The 26,316-nt window shown below is 35.6% G+C and overlaps 1 protein-coding gene across 1 annotated transcript in view; it reads left to right on the forward strand.

Annotated features, from left to right (window-relative positions):
• The first annotated feature begins 16,496 nt into the window (after window positions 1-16,496).
• The window catches only part of LOC149418099 (lachesin-like), a 76,786-nt gene continuing 66,966 nt past the window's right edge, over window positions 16,497-26,316 (forward strand). Inside the window, exon 1 of the mRNA XM_089639327.1 lies at window positions 16,497-16,867. Within this exon, the coding sequence (XP_089495453.1) occupies window positions 16,783-16,867 (85 nt within the window). The 5' untranslated portion in view covers window positions 16,497-16,782. The remainder of the gene's footprint in view (window positions 16,868-26,316) is intronic.

Raw genomic sequence — 26,316 nt, forward strand, 5'->3', positions numbered from 1 at the left:
CCCCACGGGCTACAGTCCTGTGCTGAACTACAATCATACCAGTCGCATCCTAACTATTTTAAATAAATATTCACAAATTTCAAGAAATCATCTCCTTGCAAACAAACACTGCGAACTATTGATATACATATATGATTTAAGATTTTCACGGCCAAAAGTATTTTTGTTATTTGTTTTTGGGGTATTATGCCGTGTTGCGCTAACTCCTTCTTTAGCCAACGTTTCGGACAGCATTGCAGTGTCCATCATCAGGGCAGATGTCTTATTTGAGGTTGTGTTAAAATGTGAGCTTAAATATGAGGTTGTGATACCGTGTTGCCAGCTCCAACCCTCTGAGCTAACATTAACGTATCATTTTTTTATTTAAAGTGGTTTTCTTCGTTTAGCTCTGGTGTATCCGTCAATTACCGGATACCAAGAACTATTAAGCTTAGCTCCATCGTCTCTATTGATGTTTACGGGATTTTTATGAATTTCAATGGCCTCCGTAATCAGCCGTGCTCTATAAGTTTTCGGTCTCCCCAGGATTTCAGGAACAAATCCAAAGTAATGCCCGGTGTCAATCAAATGCTCGGCAATTGCCGATTTGTCAGGGTGGCCGAGTTTACAAGCTCTGAAGTGTTCCGAAATTCTTTTGGAGATAGTCCGCTCTGTCTGGCCTACATAGACCTTGTCACATCCGGAACAGCTGAGTTTATACACTCCATCTGTTTCCAGAGGAAACTTAGTCTTTGCAGACCTCAGTAAGTCCTGTATCTTTGTTGTTGTTCCGAAGACAGTCTTGATATTTTCCTTTCTCAAAAGCTTGGCAATTTTGTCTGTCACATTGTGCACATAAGGCAGGAAGGCACAGCCTTTCGACTCTTGTTCAACTCTGTCTTCGTTTGGTGCAGATTTGGCTCTTATGATTTGCCTTGTCTGACTTGCTGGGTAGCCGTTACGCTCCAGTGCATCGGTCAGCTTCGTAAGTTCCGCTCCGATTTTATGTTCTTCGCATATTCTGGTCGCTCGGGTCACCAATGTATGGATAAGTCCTCTCTTCTGCGCTGGGTGGTGGTGCGAATCAGCGTGTAAGTACCGATTCGTATGGGTTGGTTTCCTATAAACAGTATGCCCTAGGCTACCATCGTGTTTCCGCATCACCTCCACATCTAGAAAGGGCAGGATTTTATCTTCGTTTTCCAGTTCCATTGTGAATTTAATTTTGCTGTGGAGAGAATTAAGATGGTCCAGGAATTCGTTTAGTTTCTCCGTTCCATGAGGCCAAATGGCGAAGAAATCGTCGACGTAGCGCCACCATACTTTAGGGACAGCCGAAGCTGTGTCGAGTGCCACTTCTTCAAACTTCTCCATAAAAAAGTTGGCTAGTACTGGCGATAACGGACTGCCCATCGCAACTCCCTCCAATTGCTCAAATAGTTCACCCTGAAATGCAAAGTATCCCGTTTTGAGGCAGTGTTCAAAAAGTTTGCAAATGTCTTCCTCATATATCTCCCTGAGCATTGTCATGGAGTCTTCTAGAGGCACATTTGTGAAAAGTGACACGACGTCAAAGCTGACCAGAATATCTCCTTCCTCAGTCTTAACTTTCTTGAGCTTACTTATCAGATCTGTTGAATCCTTAATCCACGATTCAGTTTTACCAGTTTGCATCTGCAGTAATCTTGAGAGGTATTGGGAAAGTTTGTATGTAGGAGCGCCAATAGCGCTGACAATCGGTCTCATTGGGATTTCCTTTTTATGTATTTTTGGGAGACCATACAGGGCAGGAGTTCTAGAGGCTTTTACAAAAAGCTTAGACCAATCCTCTTTCCTGATGCTAGAAGCTTTCACTAGTTCCCTTGTCTTTATGTCAATCTTGTTGGTGGGGTTGTTTTTAATCTTCTTATAGGTGCCTGAATCGCACAAGAGGTCTTCCATCTTCTTTGTGTAGTCTGCCGTATTAATCACGACAGTGGCATTTCCTTTATCGGCTGGCAGAACCAAGATTTCCTCATTGGCGCGTAATTCTTTTAGGGCCATAAACTCTCCTTTCGTGATATTGGGGCGGGGTATTTCAGCCCTTTTCAAAATATGGCAAGTCTCTTGCCGGATGTCCTCTGCTTGGACCTCTGACATTTTGTGTACTTTCATCATTGTATGTAGTGCAGTCTCTACACCACATACGATGGATTCCACAGGTATCTTTTTGGGGGCCACAGCAAAATTCATCCCCTTTGCCAGTACAGAAGTTGCGTCTGGTTAGCTCAGAGGGTTGGAGCTGGCAACACGGTATCACAACCTCATATTTAAGCTCACATTTTAACACAACCTCAAATAAGACATCTGCCCTGATGATGGACACTGCAATGCTGTCCGAAACGTTGGCTAAAGAAGGAGTTAGCGCAACACGGCATAATACCCCAAAAACAAATAACAAAAATACTTTTGGCCGTGAAAATCTTAAATCATATTTGACGAACCTCTATGGGGAGGAAGTTCACACACTGGTACGACGATTGGAGAATCTGAGAAAGAAAAGAAACCATTTTTTGGGCAGCCTTGCTTTTCTCAAGAGGTGTAAAGAAGAATCGATTGTACCAGTACACATCCAAATAAAAAGACACATCACATCCCGGAAAGCAGATAGAGTATTCCAAAGAGCGGAGGCTGCACTATTAAGGGAGAGGATCCACAATGTGCGAGGCGAGCTGGATGGAGTATCTCGGGACCTTTTCGCTCTACATCTGCACCTAAGTGCAACCCTTACCGAAGAAGACTGGAGAAAAGTTGACAACATGACTTACCAACAAGCAGTAAGATCTAAGCAGTCAACAGATGCGAGACAGAAACAGAAGTTTGAAAGGCTCAACCGAGACAAAAAAGGTGATCAAAAACAACTCGATCAAAATAAAGTTGTCATCAACATTTCGACCCTTGCGTTGAGCCCAGACGCAACTTCTGTACTGGCAAAGGGGATGAATTTTGCTGTGGCCCCCAAAAAGATACCTGTGGAATCCATCGTATGTGGTGTAGAGACTGCACTACATACAATGATGAAAGTACACAAAATGTCAGAGGTCCAAGCAGAGGACATCCGGCAAGAGACTTGCCATATTTTGAAAAGGGCTGAAATACCCCGCCCCAATATCACGAAAGGAGAGTTTATGGCCCTAAAAGAATTACGCGCCAATGAGGAAATCTTGGTTCTGCCAGCCGATAAAGGAAATGCCACTGTCGTGATTAATACGGCAGACTACACAAAGAAGATGGAAGACCTCTTGTGCGATTCAGGCACCTATAAGAAGATTAAAAACAACCCCACCAACAAGATTGACATAAAGACAAGGGAACTAGTGAAAGCTTCTAGCATCAGGAAAGAGGATTGGTCTAAGCTTTTTGTAAAAGCCTCTAGAACTCCTGCCCTGTATGGTCTCCCAAAAATACATAAAAAGGAAATCCCAATGAGACCGATTGTCAGCGCTATTGGCGCTCCTACATACAAACTTTCCCAATACCTCTCAAGATTACTGCAGATGCAAACTGGTAAAACTGAATCGTGGATTAAGGATTCAACAGATCTGATAAGTAAGCTCAAGAAAGTTAAGACTGAGGAAGGAGATATTCTGGTCAGCTTTGACGTCGTGTCACTTTTCACAAATGTGCCTCTAGAAGACTCCATGACAATGCTCAGGGAGATATATGAGGAAGACATTTGCAAACTTTTTGAACACTGCCTCAAAACGGGATACTTTGCATTTCAGGGTGAACTATTTGAGCAATTGGAGGGAGTTGCGATGGGCAGTCCGTTATCGCCAGTACTAGCCAACTTTTTTATGGAGAAGTTTGAAGAAGTGGCACTCGACACAGCTTCGGCTGTCCCTAAAGTATGGTGGCGCTACGTCGACGATGTCTTCGCCATTTGGCCTCATGGAACGGAGAAACTAAACGAATTCCTGGACCATCTTAATTCTCTCCACAGCAAAATTAAATTCACAATGGAACTGGAAAACGAAGATAAAATCCTGCCCTTTCTAGATGTGGAGGTGATGCGGAAACACGATGGTAGCCTAGGGCATACTGTTTATAGGAAACCAACCCATACGAATCGGTACTTACACGCTGATTCGCACCACCACCCAGCGCAGAAGAGAGGACTTATCCATACATTGGTGACCCGAGCGACCAGAATATGCGAAGAACATAAAATCGGAGCGGAACTTACGAAGCTGACCGATGCACTGGAGCGTAACGGCTACCCAGCAAGTCAGACAAGGCAAATCATAAGAGCCAAATCTGCACCAAACGAAGACAGAGTTGAACAAGAGTCGAAAGGCTGTGCCTTCCTGCCTTATGTGCACAATGTGACAGACAAAATTGCCAAGCTTTTGAGAAAGGAAAATATCAAGACTGTCTTCGGAACAACAACAAAGATACAGGACTTACTGAGGTCTGCAAAGACTAAGTTTCCTCTGGAAACAGATGGAGTGTATAAACTCAGCTGTTCCGGATGTGACAAGGTCTATGTAGGCCAGACAGAGCGGACTATCTCCAAAAGAATTTCGGAACACTTCAGAGCTTGTAAACTCGGCCACCCTGACAAATCGGCAATTGCCGAGCATTTGATTGACACCGGGCATTACTTTGGATTTGTTCCTGAAATCCTGGGGAGACCGAAAACTTATAGAGCACGGCTGATTACGGAGGCCATTGAAATTCATAAAAATCCCGTAAACATCAATAGAGACGATGGAGCTAAGCTTAATAGTTCTTGGTATCCGGTAATTGACGGATACACCAGAGCTAAACGAAGAAAACCACTTTAAATAAAAAAAATGATACGTTAATGTTAGCTCAGAGGGTTGGAGCTGGCAACACGGTATCACAACCTCATATTTAAGCTCACATTTTAACACAACCTCAAATAAGACATCTGCCCTGATGATGGACACTGCAATGCTGTCCGAAACGTTGGCTAAAGAAGGAGTTAGCGCAACACGGCATAATACCCCAAAAACAAATAACAAAAATATTGATATACATATTTCGTTTTAACCATTTTGTGGGTTTCAAAAGGAAACTAATTTGCTAGTTATTAACTTTTGTTACTTCTCATCTTTAAAAAAAACTTGTCTCTTATATTAGTATATTACTTTGGAGGATTGTTATTATCGCCAATTTAAATGGGTTGTTGGCTGGATGATTCTGTGGTTCTCCAATCCGAAGAATCCAAGGTTGCGTGATTAGTTGACGGTTGAGACCACTGGAGAGAGAATGAAATGATTTCCGCGTGAGGTATCGCGCGCGAGGTTGTAATGTTACCAGTCGCACGTGAATGGGGAACTGTAAATATTATTGTTATTTTCGGGAGATATTAACTCCCTTTAAGTTATCCTACATTACCTTGCCTACGAGTACATAACATTCTCTAATTGATTTCTAACACAAATATTTATTTTATCACCACAATTTTATAAAATTTCGGTTAAAAAATATTGATTTATTTATTTAGAAGCCCGTTAGGATTTTACTATACAAGGTTTACTAAAAAAACGAAAGATTATTAGTACATAATAAGTAGTAATAACAAGAAAGTAAATATGCATGTGCATACAATAAATATTTGTGTTTAGTAAAAACCTGTTTTAAAAATACATCAAGAGGCCTATTCGTTAGATAAAAATACCATAAGTGTACCATTATACCATTATATAAAAATTTTGTTTTCAGGAACAAAAAATAATGTTTTTTTTATTATTAAGTTTGATCGAAATTCATTAACATAAGTAGCAACAAATGCCTGTGTAAAATAAATTACAAAACTAAAATTTAAAATTAAATGTAAAAATGAAAGTATAAATTAAGAATTAATAAAAAAATTTAAAAAAAGATCATGGAGTTACTGTGTATTAAAAAATAATAAGGTTATGCCCACTAGTAAGATATAAAATACTATACAAGACATTTTTTTCTAATTTTTTTTAAAGTAAAAAATAATGGGCTTAATTATTATCAAAGGAGAATACTACATATAACACAGATCACTAAAACTACATTACAACGCTACTTATAATTTGTAGAATTAAACAAAGTGCTGGTATAGATAACGCTTAATTCAATTACAAACATTATGAAGACAATGTAAAGACAATTCAAAACTAAATACAAAAATTTAAGAAAAACTACAGGCCGCCTCAGAACAGGAAACCCTAGTGAGGAGGACTGTGAAAAAAATACAAAAAAAATACTTATATTATACTTTAAACGTAATAATGTACAAATTTTGCTATTGATATTATTAAAAAAAAAAAAAAAAAAAAAAAAAAATATGGTGTCAATAAATATATCAATAGTACCACCTAACCTTTGCCTAGATCATGCATCCTGTTGATAAGTGAGTGTGTCTGATAGTTGGTTGTGTATGAATTACATAAAAATGTTACATTATAATAAAACAAATGTATGATTGTGTGATGTACGAACGGTTCCATGATAACTCAACACAGTGATTATTCAACACACATTTAAAAAGTGATATAAAGTCATTAAAAACGATGAAATTTTTTTTTAACCTAACCTAACCTTATCTAACCAAACTTACTTAACCCAGTTAAAAAAGTTTTTGTTTTATCACTTTCCATGACTTTATATAACTTTTTAAAAATGTGATGAATTATCATTTTGATGATTTATCCGGTCACCATCTCATAAGGTTTAGCCAGCGTTAGCAATGTGAGCGCCCGAAAATATTTTTTTACGACTTGATAACAAAACACCGACTTTTCTCTACTTTTTATAAATATAACGCGCACGTATTACATATATAAACCAGCCGGAAGAAATTATCTTAATGATAATTAAAACCTTATGGCGACTTTATTTTACACTATTTAGAGATTAATTAGTAAAGATATCATGTCTTATTATTTGGATTCGATGTTAATCATAGTATTAATATTCATTTTTAAATAGTTATGCTATGCGTACTTCAAGTTTAATATATATATCCATGTATCCTGTAATAATAACATACTATAATAAAGTGCCAATTTTCTTATAAAAGCTCTATGGGGCGGTAATGTAAAATAAATATATACATCTTTTCTTGGATTAACAGTTGAGAAATCTTGGGTTGCTATACGAGTGTATACTCGTGTATCTCGCTGAAGCGAGTGACCCGTAGTTTACCAGCGGTCTCGCGTAATTACTGCCGCCACCGGCTGGGCTATATAAATAGGCCTGACGCAACGAGCAGTCAGTCAGTCATTAGTCAGCCAACAATTTGCAAGTCTCGCGAGTGACAAACGGCCAGCCTAGCGCCCCGCGCAGGACCTTACAACCGGCTTTGGACGGTTCATCTATGGACTCCAACGGGATCATCAAAGCGACCTGGCCCCGGCCATCGTTCCTGGCCAGCCCTACATCGGATCATCACAGCGCCCTGGTCCTCAAGTCATCTCATATACGGCAACTTGACTCAATAAAACACTTTGACCTTTACATCATCTTTCGTTGCGTGCCTCCTCACCAGATCCCCAAACTCGTATATGTATTTTGCGTTCCTCATAATATGACAAAGATATCGGAGTTTTTTCCACTTCCAGCTAGTACAGTTAATTGCACAATTATCTTTTTGATTATTAGTACCTTTGATATATATTTATAACGGACTTCCACACTAGTGACTAAACACTTGTAATTTTTTACGAGATGGGATTGAACTGAAGATTTAAGCTATAATAGTCAAATACAGTTCTGCCACCCTTCCATAATTATTTTTTCTTGTTTTTATCCTGTTTTAAAAAAAAAAAATTTCGTGAAATACTAATATAATGAACGACTTATGCAGTCGGTTTACTCAAAATCGATTGGCATATTGTTATTTAGGTAAACATATCGGTATTAGATGACATCCCTACCTGGCGGTCAGACAGGGAAAAACGAGGCAAAAGAGGGGTGAAAGAGGTACAAAAAGGGAACAAAGAAGACCCCTTGTGGGCCGCGGGCCGTGCATCAAATAGACCTGCAATAAAACTGCCTGCTATAACTCAGCACGGTGTTCGCTGCAATATTTCAGGGGAGTTCAACACATACAAATACATTGACACGTTGTATTTAAGGCAATTTAAAAATAAATCTATATTTGAATGGGTTCGCATTTATTTAACTGTTGTAGGTTGTAAATTACGATACGAATGAATGAATATATTACGGAATTTATTTTTGCTTTTTTACGTGTTTTTTGTATGGATGTTTCAATGTCAAAATAAGTCGTAATTTTTCAATCTGTTGTAAGATTATTGAGTTAAAATTTGTGTTTTTGTAATCTTAGTTTATACCAATCTCATTTTTAAATTACATTTTTTTTAACAGTGACTGTAAGATAGGTACGTAGTATAATAGTATCTACATCCATACTCCGCCCCACCAGGGGTTCTTGTTTCGAGACGGACCGTAGGTTGTTGTGTTTGTGTTTCATGATGATTTCCTCATCTTCATGTTAGGTCTCATTTCGTGTTTTTTTATTTCGTTAATGTTATGTTTGTTGACTGTATTGTTGTGTTCGTGTTAAATCATAAATCATACTTATATATTAAGTATTTTGAAATTGTATCAAAACTAATCTCCTCGGTATCCGATCGAGTTGAAACTCGTCAAATTGACTCGTTGTCGATAATGATGTATTATATCAATTTTTGGCAGCAATCATGTACATACGCGGACATTAGAACAGTTAATAAGTAAAATAAATGGCGGTCCTAACCGATCGGCATTTGGCAAGGTTGATAGAGTTGTCGACACTAAAGTAGTTCTTATGGGTACTTCCAGGATCGTTATTATTGTTATTTTTATCTAGATTTTACTATGCTAATTTCAATATGCACAGTACTTTAATTTAAAGACGAATTCATATATCCTTCGGAAAGTTCTACAATCATTCTTATCAAATGTTTTCATGGTTAAAAGTTTACCTTGGCGCTGCATAAAACTACACCTTTTTCAAATGTCCTGACATTTTACAATTATTTCTATTTTTTCAAATTTAAAACTTATTTTTGGAGTTATTATTTGAGCAAAAGTTGAAACTGAGGAAGAAAATTTTCTGCATTTTACCTTCAAAAGTAAAAAAGTTACTCAGAGTTTAGTAAATTAACTCTTATATTTCTACAACTTTATTCATAAAAAAATGTATGTCCATGGATTTCACAGGCGCTCCTACATCCAAATAAATTCGACAATTGGGATGGTGGCACCACCTGTGAATGGTTTTACAAATTAATTATGCATCGACCAGGGTCGAACTAATAACATTTTGCACCCAGTTCAGAAAACAGTAAGATTAGAGCTACAACTTGGGAGTTCACCAAAACGTATTTTTTATTTTTTTTTATTTCTGGTAGAAAGCAGTCACTTTGTGGTTTGACATATTAATAAAATAATAATATTTACTTTGTATATAATCATGAATTTATTCGAACAATTATAACCTACCGTTTTCGGTTATTTATTATGACGCAAGCATCATCAGGGTGCAAAATTTATGAAAATATTTTTAGTTTGATTTTTGTAACCTAAGGGTGCTTGTGGTAAGCGAAACCGGTCGGTCATAATACATTTAATATATTCATGGATACATTCAAAGTCAATTACATAAAATAAATTCATTGTTTTATTTCAATGAAACTTTTATTTTCAAAAAGAATAGAATCACCATAATACTCTTGGTCGTGAAAATCTCAAATCAATAGAATTCCTGATAATGTATAAACATTAACATGAAATAATCGGTTTTCAACCGCAAAGTCTTTCACGTAAAGTGCATTGACTACTTATAATTATATTGAGGTACATACTGTGCTGATTTTATAGGCAAAAAAATAAAAATTATTACGTCCATGTAACTAGAGTTTTTGGAATGTGAATGATTTTTAAAATTTTGAATAAAAAAATACCTGAGCAAAAAAACTGAGATGAGCTGAGTACATAAAATTATATGTACATAAGTAGTTTAGGTACCTATTTCTTTTACGTAGAATTTTCGATTATTTTTAAAAGGGCTATTATAAGCTATTTAAAGTCCCGTACTTATATTACGTCTGGCTTTATTACTCCCTTTGAACTTATGGTAAGTCCGGCTCTGGTAGGTAGCCAGTTACTTACTCGTATATTTCCATTAGCTTGTATTTAAATACCTGTAAAATACACTTAATATTGTAGGTAGGTTCAGCCGCCCTGTGCGCAATTTTATTCATCCGTCCATTATTTCCGGTAACACCTGCGCTTACATCTCCGGGTAAAAAATCTCATAAGGTGGCGCCATCTTGCGTTCGCGTTTTAAACTATTCCTTCGCGCACTTTTCTCCCGCCAAATGCAGATGACAGATTTATCGGCCAATACGTACCTAATGGCCGCCCGGATGTAGTAAGCAAAATTTATTATATTCTTCGGTTTAATGAAAAAAAGTTGGTAATTTGAATATTGTTTGTCAAGGATTTCTGTAAGTTATGTTCTATGCAAGCGCTGCTAAATTTTTAATATTTTAAAGTACGCCGTCAGCTTTTGAGTAAGAAAAAGGTTTACAACGGGAAATACGATTTTTATGGTTCAAAATGCAGTATTCTTTGCCGATAATATCTTATTTTAAAAGTTTGGGTGAAAATTCTGCAGATAATAATTATTGTTTGCGTTACCAATTTTGCAAAAATAAGAAATCATTTGTGATTTACAAAAAGGTTTTTTAATGCGGCATGTTGACTTCGTAGGTTTTTTTTTTGCATTATTATTGCGAAATAATATTTTTATAAAAATATTTTGAAATTTTATTTTTTAACCAGTGTTTCAATTGTAAGTAAATTTCTTTGATGGAATATTCATTCGTAATATATTCATTCTCATAACACATTTTTGAAAGTTTCTATTTTATGATTTGTGCCTAGTAGTTTCGCAAAAAATCAAATGTGAAATTATCGTCAAGTGGCCATGTAGTGCCATTTTGGATGGTTCCGATGAACCCGAATATGGCCGATCACAGGTCGGCAGCTAAATTTTCCATTCCATTTTCATTTCTACGGCAGAATAACTTAATAAACTCAAACAAATAGGATAAGTGTCCAGTAAGACTTATTTGTAATTATCTACGATAGTAAATTTCTTGTAATCTTGACAAATCAAGCAGTTATTAAAGACTCCCGTAATCAATATATTCAAGCGATAATATAAACTACTAGTAATCGAAGGAATTACATATACCCACACAGATAGCTAATTCTAAAAGATTTCTTTGTCAAACAGAGCAAACTTATTTTGTGGCATTATTTTAAATGTTATAATTTATATGCAACATTTTGAATGTTATAATAGAGAAAATATTTTTCAGTCGCTCTGTCATATTTGTTCCCGTTGTAAATTGCACCCCTCTCCCCTATCCACCATCAAACTTCTCCCACTATATCTTTAGGTCTATATTTGTAATTTAGTTTTAAGTTAACTCTGTAAATGTGATCATTACGAAACATGTCGGTTGTAAATAAACAATAAAAATGGTTAGAATGAAGTATTTTTAATTTTTTTAATTTAAACTAAAAGATTTGACTCCGTCTGATACAATACTGTAAATCATGACCAAGTAGTGTTCCCCAATGGAAGTAACCCAAATAACTGACTGAGAATCCGAGAAGGCGAATGTCGATCTGGAATATTTAGGAGTATTTATGAGGGAAAATTCCACCCTGGGGCAAAGCGCCGAGACGATGTTGTTTTTAAAGAACCTAAATACCTTCCTTTAAAAAACGAGGTGGTTCTTAGCCAGATGCATATGAAACCCGGCTAGCAGTTGAATCAATCGAGTTCAAACTCATAAGATATATTCTCTTTTCAGAACAAGTAAAGGATAGTCTTTTTTCAGTTAATCCAGCAATGTTATGAATTTGGTTGGGTTTTCATGATTACTACCATTTATTGACAAACGTAAATACCTTTATCTCAAACCAAGCTTAAAAAGCAAGTGAAGTACCGTCCCTTAGTCAAGCGATCTAAAGTTTATTTTAGTAATATATTTTTAGCTGTCATAAAATAAGTTTTGATAAACGTACCTAAATAGTGTGAAAAACTATTTTTAAAATATTTGAACGCCAGCCAAAAGAACACTTATCCGGCTAGAGCACTTATTTATGGTACTTAATTGAACATAATTCGTATTTAACTCATCATCTCCATGACGATGTCTATAGGCATCTTTAAAATAGATGAGAACTATGATTTTTTTTTAATATTAGAAAAGTTGAATCGGACCAAGATATTACGCAGCATTTCAAGATTGGTATTTAAATTATCAATAAATAACAAAGTGTGATAAATTTTATGTATAAGTTATTACATTTTAAATTAATTGTTCGTCAAAAGCCTGAAAATAGACCTATTTAAAAAAAATATAATACATAAGATAACAACATAAAAAAACGAAAAAAACCAAAAATGTATATAGGACATAATTAGCAAAAGACCAAATGGCTGGCAATAGTGTTTCAATATGATATTACAATTACAAGACGTCCGTCAGGTGTCACTCAAAGTAGGTGATGCCTGCGCGCAACGTTCGGAGGTCAGCTGTTATCTTAGAGTAACATACTCTGAGGCTTCGACAGATGTTTGTCTAAGCTATTAGTTAGCGTGTTCTCAAACAAAGCGGTTGTGCTGTGTTTTTGCGAGTGATTTTTGTTGAGATTTGTAATTCTTTCGCGGTTTTTACACATTTATAAAATATACCAACTTTTTCGCCTATAATTTGTCATTATATTCTTTAACTACTGAACCAAGATAAAAGATGACATAATTATCAAGTAATATAACAAATTTAACAAGATAATATTTTAAATATTAATGCACCTTTTTAAAATAATAGATTTCTCAGACTAACGTCAATACTCCCAACTCCGAAATGTAAAAAACAATTGGGTAATCCAACTAAATAATATAATATCTTGGAGTAAAATTCATTACAGAAAGTATCCGAAATATAAATAGCATTAAAGATTTTAAACTTCACGAAAATATAAACTGAATGCTTTGGCATGTTACTTAAAAAATGACGGACAAAATGACACATCCCCCATACACACTAGCGTAGCTTAATTATGGTGGTAAATCTTATATTTAAAATTAGATTAAATAATTAATATACTTTCTGTAAATGAATATTAAAAAAAAAACAATAAGAAAAATTGTGATTCCTCCAGAAAACTTCGACGGACAGATGGACGAAGAGCATATTGACCCCTGTAGGTTTATCCATTTTTCAATTTGTTGAACATAAAAAAAATATCTTCAATTCGGTGTTTTCACTCACATACTTTCCGTCGACAAGCAAATGGTGTCTTAATTCAGTCGACATTCTTGCAAGATGTACATAAAGAATAAGCAATTGTAAATCGGCCACAAGATTTGGTGTTTTGCCGCTGAAGGCTACTTTTTCCGATGCATCTGATACCCACATGATAGAGAATTGAGTCAAATATTTTTTTAATAAATACTTTCAGCTTTACAAATCCAGATTTTTTTTCACGAGTCCGTTACTATAGCAGAAATATTATTACGAAGTTTCCACACGAGAAAATCATATTTTAATAATTCATGAAGTCAATTACCCATATTTTTTTCTGTTCATAGATCGATTTTGAATTGTAATGGGGTCTAACTATAAAAAATTATTCTACCAGATGACAGATTCGACATCTACATCCTACAAGGATGTGCGAAAGGAGGTGGCAGGCAGGTTCCACCCGGATAGGTACTAGATAGGCGCCCGGGAGTGTCTCGACGATATTTCCTAAGGGTGACGTAATGACCTTTTCTGGTTCCGCGACTGCCTATAAACCATTTTCTTTGTCTCCAGGCGCAATATTTTTTCTAAGGGGGTAAATTCCCTCTCTGAACAAACCCCTCCCCCCACCGGGTAAACTCCACCCTCGGGGTAAACTTCCCCCCGGGCAAAGTAAACCTGCCCCTCTGGGTACCTACTCGCCCCGACAGGATTACGTGTACCTACCCGCTCTCCCCCTGTAAACAGCGCTTTGCCAAAAGCCGCAGTAAAAATGTGCGGAATCCGTGAGAATTTTTTTACAGCCCGGGATATGATCTGAATAAAGTCAAACAATAAGATAAGCTTAGAATTTATCTCGGATTTTGTAAATCCTTTTTTAGTGTTTGCTCGGCGCGGGAAATGTGGCCGACGTTGATAAAATATGCGGGAAACATGAAGCCTCGTGGCATCGGGGAATTCCACCTTGGAATGTCGGTAGGACTACCTACTACCTCTAGTACTACCTTGAACGTATACTTGTATTTCCTTTAAATTACATCAAAATGTTTTATACCTTGTTTTCCAGGAAGGCAGAAAATTGGATTTCGTTTGAATTTTCCACTCATGGATGTCTTTGACATTAAACGTCTTGCGTTAATGTTAAATAATGGATTTCTTTGAAATTAAACATGTTGGGATGGTGTTGTTATGACTATCATACATTTATCTTAACTTTGCTCATAATCCAGTAAGAACAAGTATTCAAACATATAAAAAAAGTTGGCAAATTGACATGTCACAGGGCTTAGAAATAACTTAATACAGCTTTTTCTGTAATACACAGAGAATTGAGAAAAAAAGGTTGTCTCTTACTTCGTCCGTGTGATGGTGTTTTAAAAATAAAGACGTCACCACCATCTCAAATAAAAGTAGCATCACGTACTCAGTGTACCCAGACATGAACAACTCAATTACAGGTGCTCTATTAAATGCAGAGTTTCATTAACATCTAGAACACTAGGCATACCGCAGTAACTTCAATTATAATATTTTTTTTAAATATAAAAATGCAAAAATCAGTCATTTTAAACACATAATATAAAATTACGAAAGATTTAAAAAAAATTATATTCAGGGATCAGTTGGATTTAAAGGTCCAGTTAGAAGTTCTACCGAGCCGAACCTTCTGATATGAATGAACGGTGAATTATTTTCTCATTTGATCTCTGGTGAATTGAGGAGTGTGTTCTTGTATTGTTTTGTATTTATTATGCTTATATAATGCACTTGCATGATGTGGATTGACTAGATGGTCATTTGTGGAAAAGTGTGTGGAAGGGTTTAGTTTTTCAGTCGGAAAAAAAATAATAACAATATTTACACGATCCGCAAATGTGCTCTACTATTCAATAAGGAGGCCACTTTAGGTCGGAAGCTCCCTGAAACCTAAACAAAACTATTGGCTCTGAGCAAAAACGTGAATGCAAAATTCTTATGAAGTTATATCTAATGTAGTAATGCCTTTTTTTAACATAGACCACTGGTACGAATGATTTTTTTATCCTGTCGATTTAAAAAATATATATACATATATATGGTGATATGAATTATTCGTTTCATATTGAACCTTAAGTACGGTTATTCAGTCGGGAAACAAGTTAATTTTCTGCACGAGAAAGGGCCATTTTTACTGCTCAGTATATTGTGCTAAATTTTTCGGCTGTGTTTCCTATCCCTTACAAGTTAGCTTATTTCAAGACTCAGCTTGATTCCTTCATTTCCCTAAGAGACCATCAAGAGAAGTTTTTACGTTAAAAACCAACCATATCTTTCTTAGGTTAGCGTATTGCGGTATTAAGTAAACAGTGTTTTGGAAAGATTGAATAAATTAATTGAAAATTGTCAAGAAAAATATTTTATACTGTTTTATTTTAGTGAAAATAAATCACTTTGAATACACCACTAAATTCTAAATAATATAAATTTTCGAAACCAATGGTTTTGTAGTCAAGATAAACTAATGAAAATTACAAATAAAAGAACCTACAAACGGTGAATAATAAGTTATTATTAAAAAGCACCACAAAGTAAATTTTGCGATTATTGAAGAAGTTTTTTTTACAACTCAACACCTCAACAGCACTGCTAAATATAACGTTTTAATTCTAAACCAATACTAATTAGGCACAGTTGTATTGAAGGTATTCAACTTCAGTCTGGTAAAACTATGAAACGATACAAAAGAATCGCCGGATAGCAGAACCATTGACAATTGACCACCATTCATTAACTCTATTAAATCTCACCAAAACAATGCCGGCAGACACAAAACCTTCGTAAAACGCTGACCTATTGAGGATACAGCCTTAGTTTAATTATTATTATAGCTGAGTGAAAGGCCGTGCGGGGAGGAGTCAAGCCGCTCATGCGCACAATCCCACCCCTATTTGGATGATTGTCTGCAACAAAACCTTTTCTCTCCAGTCCAGCTGCAACCCCCGACGCGAAAGCTGTTTCGATTGTCACCAAAACTGCCCCCATACATCGCGCGATACAATAATAATAAGTCGGGACTTGAAACCAACCATGCTCAAACCTCAACACACGCAAATAAAAAAAGTTATTCGATCAACCCAAATAACTTTATAAGAACAATTAAACATCCTATTTAAGCAATTAATTAATTTCAAATTAACATTTTACAACTATATAATTTATTATTGTTTACTTGTTTTATTATTACTGCTTTGAAAACGAGGATTGTCAATTAATCGCCTCTTTAACCAATTAGTCACTACACCAATTGGAAGCAGCGTATTTTAAGATGTTTGTTTTAAGTAATCAAAATTCAGAGTGTCGTATCAACATTTGCAAAGAGATTGAACAATGTTTTCTCAAATAAGGAATTAGAGAGCAGATATGGAATGAGGATGTTAGTCAGTGGTACTGCCGCGAGTTTCGAAGTTTGAATTGAGATAAGATCTGACAGTTGACAGTTTATAAAATGACTGAAGAGATGGAGACGAGTGCCGTTCGCTTTGGGACGACGGTTCTGCTTCTAGGACTGGTCCTCATCACAACAGCTGATGGTAAACCTTAATTATTATAATATTATTTTCATTTGCTGTTTTTGAAACAAAGTAATGTGTTTTTGTTTTATTTTTAAAATGTAGAAATTATTTGTAGTGTATTATTTACTTTTATTATTTACGTGACAGCAGTTTTCCTAACAAGATACTATCAATCCACAAAATTTGGATTATACCAGTAAAATACAAAAGTACCTTATCCTCATAATATTATATTTGACACATTTAAGAGGAGAATATGATTTAAGATTTTCACGGCCAAAAGTATTTTTGTTATTTGTTTTCGGGGTGTTATGCCGTGTTGCGCTAACTCCTTCTTTAGCCAACGTTTCGGACAGCATTGTAGTGTCCATCATCACCATCATCAAATAACATTTTAAAAATAACACATCTGCCCTGATGATGGACATTGCAATGCTGTCCGAAACGTTGGCTAAAGAAGGAGTTAGCGCAACACGGCATAACACCCCAAAAACAAATAACAAAAAAATATATTTTACACGAGATTCAAGCAATGATTTGAAATGGATTTAACTAGACATGAAAGGAAATTTAAAAATAATTTACGTTGTGAATGGCATAATTCATATTACAATATAACCCTTCTTTACCTTTTTATTGATGTTGCAAATGATATTTTTAGGAAACACAATATTTTTTACCATAATAACTTTTTAATAAATCAGATGTTACTATTCTAACACATACCTACATAATATTTCTGTAGCTTTATAGATAAAATACTTGGGGTTTTATCCAAAAAATACAAGCAGTTTAAATGATTTGCGTTAAATTTGTTGGAATTACATGTTATTTTATAAAAAAATATATGTAGGTATAGCAGGTTTATTGTCGGTACGTTCCAGAACGGTAGATAAAGTTATCCCAGAGATAGGTGAAAAATCTTCTTTCTCATATGTCCAGTATGAAAATGAAGTAGACATAAGATGCTAGAACGACGACGTCATGTATAACTATCTATATAGGACTTACTATATTTAGTAAACTATACTCTCATTATCACCCTGGTCAAAGATCACCATTCAAAATTGGAACGTTGCTGCCTAAAATGATTTATCTCATGCTTGGTGACAAATCTGAATATGCAGGTACTTTTAACCTTTCTACTCACCATCTCCTTCGGTCTCACAACATACCAGTTGGATAGTTGGATAGCCCTGACATATTAATATTGATTCAATTTCATGTACCTACCATTAGATCAAGGTCCACTAGTATGTATTATTGTGACAATTATACCAGTCTCAGGATATAACTCAGTTATAAATAGATTGCAAACACTTGAGAAATTTTATGCTAAAATCGCAGATACTTTTAATATTCCCCTTGTAAAGTATAAAACTGCACTAATAACACATTTAACTCCACTTATTTTAATGAGGTCACTACATAACAGGATAACAGGCTATTGTCATTGCTTCATTCTTTACTGTTATTTTATTTGTTATGTTTTAACTAAATTTAATTCTTTAATTTTTCTCATCAAAATTTAATACTGCACTATGTATATGTAAAAAAATAAAATTAAAACTTTGTATGTAAATGGCACTTGTGCCGTAAATTCTAAATAAATACCACAAATGGGGATGTAATAGTCTCTAAGGATTCGCAGTTGGGACTCTTGCACAGTATTTACATAAACAAAGCAAAAAATTCTAATCTTCTTAGAATTTTCCCAGTAAATCAGTTAAAATGACTTCACACTACTATTTATATAATAACAACTTACTTGGTAGATACAAATCGATGTTCTTAAACAAATTTTATTCCTCAATATTAACTCCAAAACATTTTCCATACTTGACATGCCGGCTTTAATATGAATATTGCAATATTCTCCACCTGTACAACTAATTCAATCAACTCACGTGCCCATCCACATGTTAACCATCGAGTTATCACTCGGATGAATAGACCCAGCATCCAGATGGATGCCACTGCTAGACTATATTTGCGTTGAATACTAAAATGACTAACGTATGACTAATTATGTTTATTCTGCTGTCAGTTACATAACTATGCAATTATCATCATATACTCGCAGCATCACTCATGTGGAAGACCAAGATTCAAAATTTAAACGTTTCTAGATATACCTTTAGCCGTGTTTGGTGACCAGATATGAATAGCCAGGTAATAATAAATAATAATAATATAATATCTTTATTGTGACAAATTTTCAAACTATAACTATAGAAATACATGAAAGACTGTTTTGTGTACATTGGATTATAAATAAGATGAGTATATAATTTTATAAAAGGTAAAATAAATGTAAATAATAGAAATGTTAATGTAGTTATATGTTAAGGTTTATCATAGCCCGCCTCACTAGGCTTAGCTTGTGTTGAGGCAGCTATCTACCAAGTTTATTTATACTACTATAACGTACCTACAATTATATAAAAATACGAACACTCAATCGTTAGGTAGCATCAATATCAATACATCATTTACCAAGTTCGTTTATAATCCTAATAATATACCTAAAATTATATAAAAATACATACAATAATTAGGTTGCACCAATAACTGGGAATTTGGATGAGTGCACCGGTTAAGGCCCTATCATTACTTTTGATCCAAATTTTTACGCTATCTTTGAAATTTTTTTGTGAATGACATGTTTTTATTTTATCAGGAAGAATGCTGTAAAGTCTTGTCGCAAGATATCTAAAGTTTCGTTGACCAAAAGTAGTGTGCGTTACAGGAATTTGAAGTAAGTCTTTGTTATTGCTTCGAGTACAGCGAGTATTAGAACTTTTTTCGTAGTATGTATGTATAATTGTGTATAGTTGAGTGAGTATTGTTTTTGCGTATGTCTGCCGAACATATTCATAATATTAAAGATTAAGTTCGAGTCAGTAATTGGAGGAAGCCTAAGAATTATTTTTACAATAGTTTTCTGTGCCTTTATGATTGGGTCTAATGCAGATGAGGTTCCAACTCTCCACGCTATGATACCACACTCAATAATAGATTGACAGAGTGCAAAATAAACCGTTTTCAAGTATTGTGAGTTGAGGAAGTTTCGTATAGTTCTGAAGAAGTGCATGGTTTTTCTTATATTGGTACTTCCCCACCTTCCCTTCTCCCATCTTCTTCAATTCACCACTACCTTCAGCCTCACAATATACCCCAATTGGCAATGCCATAGTCTCACCTGCTCCAGATCGAGCAGATGGGATTCTTGTGCAGTATTCACATTAAAAAAATCTCGGTACTGCGAAGGTATATGGGTACGCATGTAAGTTTTAACTAGTGCGGTAGACTTCGCGTAATGTTGATTACTCTGACTCGACAGTTCGCTCATTTCCTCTGACGGAATAATAAGGTACTATCAAACACGGCTACCATATTGACAGGATTGACCGGACACGGACCACACAAACAAATTTAAAGATAGATGAAATGCAAGTGGTCGTGTCAAAACAGGACTTCGCTAGGGTCAGTCAATTTATTAATCCCGTTAAAACGTTTTTATATTTTGATTTGAAAAAAGTATACAAACGAAACATTACGTCTAGAATGTTTTGAATAGACATTTGAGCAAGCAAGGAACAATGCAATGCTTAGACACGGTTGCATCTGAACTTTAAAACAATTCTATTTTTGGTACTAACGTGGTGGAATTTCGTTATAATGAAACAATTTTAAACTGTCCCATGTTACCAAGAATGTAATAAAATAGCAATGGACACTTTCCTGGCATCTGTAAATAGATGAAAACAATCCAAATACGTTATTCCCTTAATAAATAGTAAAATAATCTATAAACCGAGGTAATTATGCCCGCTGGTAGTAATCAAATAATTGGAAATTCATTAATTTTAATAAAATCATTGTGTACCCCGTTTCCCCAAATATTTAATTTTATTTTTCAGTAAGTATGACGATGTTAATTTTCATTTCTATGTTAGACCATTGATTGTATTTAAAGTTCTTGATCTGGTTCATGGAGCTATTTGTGCTAACTCCTAATTTGCAGCACGCTAATAAGTCCCTACTTGGGAACTTGGGGACTGGGGAACTAGGGAACTGGCGGGCGGAGAATACCCGAGTTATGGGGAACCTGAACACTTTATGGGGAAACTTTATTTCTGAAATAATATCCACCCTACGAACCAACGCACGGAATATTGTTAAATAAAAATACCAAGTAATTGGTGACATTTTAATTTATTGAAGGGATTTAGCTCGCTGTTAAAAGCCGTGAATAACTTTTAACAGTATTTTAATATCTTATTTTAATTTTTTTACTTTATTTAATATTAAATTTATAATTACATATTATAACATTATATTAAGTTTGTTTTCTTTTTAATACATTACAGTACATCGTGATACACCTTTTTTTAGAGCAAATGCTCGTGTTAAAAAGGCAGAGAAACGCGTGTAAATAATACATACATATTTTTTGAAATAATATCGCATGGAGGGGTCATGCAATGCAGATCTGGAGCTATTAATTATTGGTAGCTGGTTAAAAACATTCGAGAGAAATTTTTTGAAGTTTTCTCGTATTTTTTGTACCGACAGGAAACTACATACTACTTATAAATACTTTTTTTAATATATTGAAAATAATAATAAAAAATAAAGAATGCTTTTTCGTTTTAATCTGATGGTATTTATTTCTCTAAAAACATCTCCTTTTACATTTTAATTTAATCTCTGAAATTGAGAGGGTTTTTTAAAAATATCTACAATATTATTTTCGTGAGATAGTTTTAAGTGAACAATCACTAGGGGTTAATATTTATGGTAATCTTTGACTTTAAATTCAATTAACTGCTAGACATGAAGAATAATAAGAAAACGCAGTTCATTTGTGAAAAGCGATATTTATTTAAAAAGATGTCGGAAATTACGAATTTTGACACAGCGAAATAATTATCGATGGATTTGAACAAAAAAAGTTGTCGCAAAGTTTTCTCTCAACACATTTTTTTTTACAGTACAATGATTGTTTGCAAAAATTTTTAAGGAATTTGAAATTTATTTTTATTTATTTATTTATTTATTTTAGGAACATTAACAGTCTTAGTAATATAATATACATAAGAGAATAACAAAAAACAGACCAATTATTAATGTTCACAGATATATATAGAAACATAAAACTAACCTGCAAACGATAAACCTATAATATGCCTACCATAAACAGCAATAAATAAAAGTGATTTTAACTATACTTAAATAGACTTGGGTTGGAACGGGAAAGGGGAGGAGAGGGATGAGGAAAAGTTGCCACGCAGGTAATATTAAAATATTAGGTACAATCATTTTAACAGTGGTTAATATGAGTTAGAATGTGATACAATGAAATTCTGTAGTGATAGTAACTAGCAGTGAATATGTCAGCACGAGTGTCTATATTTGCAAATTTATTATTATAGTAGTTACATGTCCTTTGCATAAATTCATTTTGGTTGGAATTGGTATTGCATCTATCAATGTAGAAAAGGGTATTTTGTCTGCTGTATCGAATTGGCGCATGGAAATTTATTTTGTTCAGCAACTCCGGGCAGTCAACTTTAGAGTTAATAATTTTATACAAGAGCATCTGATCAGCGACAATCCTCCTGTTGAGTAGTTTCGTGATTCGAAAATGTTTCTCGATTTCGTCGTAAGAGTTGTATATGTTAAATGATTTAAAATTGAGGAATTTGAGAAATCGTTCCTGAACTCTTTCTAACCTGTTAACATAAACAATATAGCGCGGGTTCCAAACCGGTGAACAGTACTCCAGGTGAGGACGAACATGTGAATTGTAGAGAGTCAGATATGTCTTAGTATTTTTGAAAAATTTGCATGTTCTCAGTACAAAACCTAGACTTTTTGATGCTTTGGTGACAATGTTATCAACGTGTTTATCAAAGGTAAGTTTAGAGTCCAAGAAAACCCCGAGATCACGCACATAGTCTTCATTTGTTAAAATCGATCCAGAAATGGTGTAATCATGCAGTATTTTCACACGGTTACGTGTGAATGTGACTTTGCAACATTTAGAAATATTGATAAAAAGCTTATTTCTGAGACAGTAATCCGTCAGTCGATCAAGATCTGCTTGTAAACGCGCAGAACAGTCCGGGGAGCTTATAGGAAGGTATATCTTCATATCGTCAGCAAATAGTAAAATTTGAGCGTTGTGAAAACATGTCGTAATATCATTAATATAGATAGAGAAAAGCAAAGGACCCAAAATGGACCCCTGAGGCACACCGGAAGTAATGATTTTCCAGACCGAGGAAAATCCACCCACTGTCACAGCCTGGGATCTGTTTGTTACGTATGAGGATAACCAACGAAGGAGATCTCCATGAATACCATGATTAGCAAGTTTTCTAAGCAGAATGTTGTGGTTGATCTTGTCAAAAGCCTTGCTATAGTCGGTATAGATTGTATCAACTTGCACACGTTTATCCATGGAGGCAGACAAGAAGTTTGTAAAAGTTATAAGATTAGTAGCAACAGAGCGACCTGCAAAGAATCCATGCTGAAATTCGTTGATCGAATTCTTTACCACAGGGAATAACTGGTCATAGACTATGTTTTCGAACACCTTTGAAAAAATGCAAAGCTTGGAAATGGGTCTATAATTATCTGCTTCACACTTAGTTCCCGATTTATGAATTGGTGTGATGTAGGCTCTTTTCCATATATCTGGAAATGTACCAGTCTTGATCGATATATTAAACAGTATTGATAGCGGGAGTGACAAATGATTTGCGCACTCGGTAATGAACAGTGGTGGGATACCATCCGGCCCAGCTCCCTTGCTAGAATCGAGCCGTTTTAAATATTTGGACACGAGGTCAGCATCGATAAAAACTGATCCCATCGCACAAACCTGCTTAACTACAGAGTCATCGCAGGAAATCCCCAGAGGGTCAGCCGGTTCGTAGACAGAATGAAAGTAATCAGCAAATAAATCACAGACTGCCTGTCCACCCTCGGCTGTTACATCCTTAAGATTTAATACGCTAGGAATAGATGCTGATAGTTTTTTTGATTTAACATATGACCAGAATGCCTTGGGATCTTTGGCGATATTCTCTTCAGCATTATTAATAAAGTCTTCGTGACACTTTTTTGCCATTTTTTTCTGTCTGGTGCGTAGCCTTGAAAAAGTAATGTAATCGGAAGGGTTCTTGTAGGTTGTATATAGTCTGTGAAATTTCTGCTTTTCACGAATAAGTTTTATTAATGATGAGCTATACCACGGGGGGTAGGAATATTTACCAGTACGCCTCAATGGAACCTTATCAGCGATCAAATTATTAATAATATTGTAAAAATGCGATACTGCAGGATTGACGGAATCGGTAAGGTTAAGTGCGTTCCAATCTTCTTGTGCCAGGCTATCTCTTATGTCATCATAATTAGCCTTGTGGAATGAGGGCCGTTTAATTGAGTTTTCCTTTATGACCGGGGGTTCAACGAACTCAGCAGTGATAATGATGGATTTATGATGAGCATCCTCAGGAACCAACGGATCGTTCGCGGGAGCTACGCGTACCAAAAAATTACAGAGAACGAGATCAAGAATTCTTCCTAATGTATTTTGAATACCATTATATTGGTGGAGGTTACAGTAATTAATATTGTCGATAAATGTTGAGCTTATTGTAGAAGTGTAGTTGCTAGGAATCAGGTTAACCTCACCCACAGGAAGAGTCCAGGTAATATCGGGTAGGTTAAAGTCTCCCATGATAAGAAACTTGCCGTCTGGTTGATTCAAAAGCTTAATACCTAGATCATTCGAGAAGGCGGTGATTCGAGCATTGAAGTTGAAACTTTTTGACAGGTATGTACAACAGAGATGAACGTTAGTGAATCCAGTTGCACGTGGGATGCGAAGAGTAACCCATATGTCCTCATCCGTAGAACACCATGAGTAATTACAAATTGCATTGAGTTCCTTTTTGACAGCCAGGAGCACACCACCACCCATGGTTACACCTTCGATACTTCTGTCGCGTCGGAATACGTTGTATCTTGAGTCAAAAAGCTCACCATCTGAAATAGTATCTGTAAGCCAAGTCTCTGTTATGCCGATAACGTCATAATCACCGCTCGTAACACTACGAAGAAATGTGTCAGTTTTAGTCCTCAGACCGCGTACGTTCTGATGAAAAATACTTAAAGGCAGTGACTCTTTTTCAGTTGAGTGTCAATAACAGAGAATGCGTGAATAGAATGTGAGGTACAATATAGTATTATCTGCAGAAAATAAAATAATAGTAATATCTCTAAGTAATTGTTCGTTACGAAAAGGAGTGGATCCTATAGAAGCATAATACATTGTGAGTAACATGTGCACTTGGAAATGAACGCTTAATGAGCCATTCGCACATCAGTATTACAGAATTCCGAGTTAAATTATCGAGTGACATTTGAAATATGAAGTACATAATAATATGATGTGTACAGAAAGTGAGAACATCTTGCAGTTGACAGGAGTTGTGAACATGATGATATAATAAGGTAATGTTGTGAGAGTATAATAAATATAATAGTAATGCAGTTGCAACATGAGAGGGAGGGTAGCGGGCGTGTGGAGGGAGAGGAAGGGTAGCGGGCGTGTGGAGGGGGAGGAAGGATAGCGGGTGTGTGGAGGGAGAGGGAGGGTAGCGGGCGTGTGGAGGGGGAGGGAGGATAGCGGGCGTGTGGAGGGAGAGGGAGAGGGAAGAGTAAACAATAGTAATAGAATGAGCAGTATTTTCTTATGAAATTTTCTGGAGGTCGTCTTCCCTCCTGACTAAAAAAGCTGGTGAATTATCGTTTTTTCTCACTAAGATCTTACAGTCCTTTACCCATACAAATCTGTAGCCTGCTTCCCGTGCCTTGCTTTTAACTTTGGAGAGCAGAATCTTATTGTTGATTGTTAAGTGGTTGTTAACATAAATTATTGCTTCTGGTCCGGAATATTTCAGGTCGGTACTGGTGATCTTCCTGGCCTTCTTAGATAGTGCAAGAAATTCCTCCTTTCTCCGTTTGCTTGCAAAACGGATGATTATCGGCTTAACCTGGGCGGACTTGGTAGCCACTCGCGTCACTGTGTCCACATCTTCTGGTTGTAGTTCAAAGCCAATCTGTTCGCCTATTTTCTTGGCTATGCAGAGTAAGTTTTCTCCCTTCGTCATTGGCACGTTCTTGATTTCTAGGTTTTTCACACGGGAGAGCTGATCGCGCTCGTCCAGTTCGTATCTGAAGATTTCCATGTTCTTCTTGATGGATGCAACCTCCGAAACTAACTTTTCGACAGTCTCCAGTCTCTTCTCAACCGCCTCCACCCTTTTTTCCGTATCGGACATAGCTGCTAGAGCAAACTCGAGGCTCTTCTTTATGTCAGATATCTCTCCCCACATGGGCTTGATGCGAGTGAGCTCGACATCGATTTTGTTGAGCTTCTCCATTATTTC

The sequence above is a fragment of the Hesperophylax consimilis genome, chromosome 14, assembly GCF_061612785.1.
Source record: "Hesperophylax consimilis isolate HC1 chromosome 14, BYU_Hcon_1.0, whole genome shotgun sequence".
Taxonomy (NCBI): Eukaryota; Metazoa; Arthropoda; class Insecta; order Trichoptera; family Limnephilidae; genus Hesperophylax; species Hesperophylax consimilis.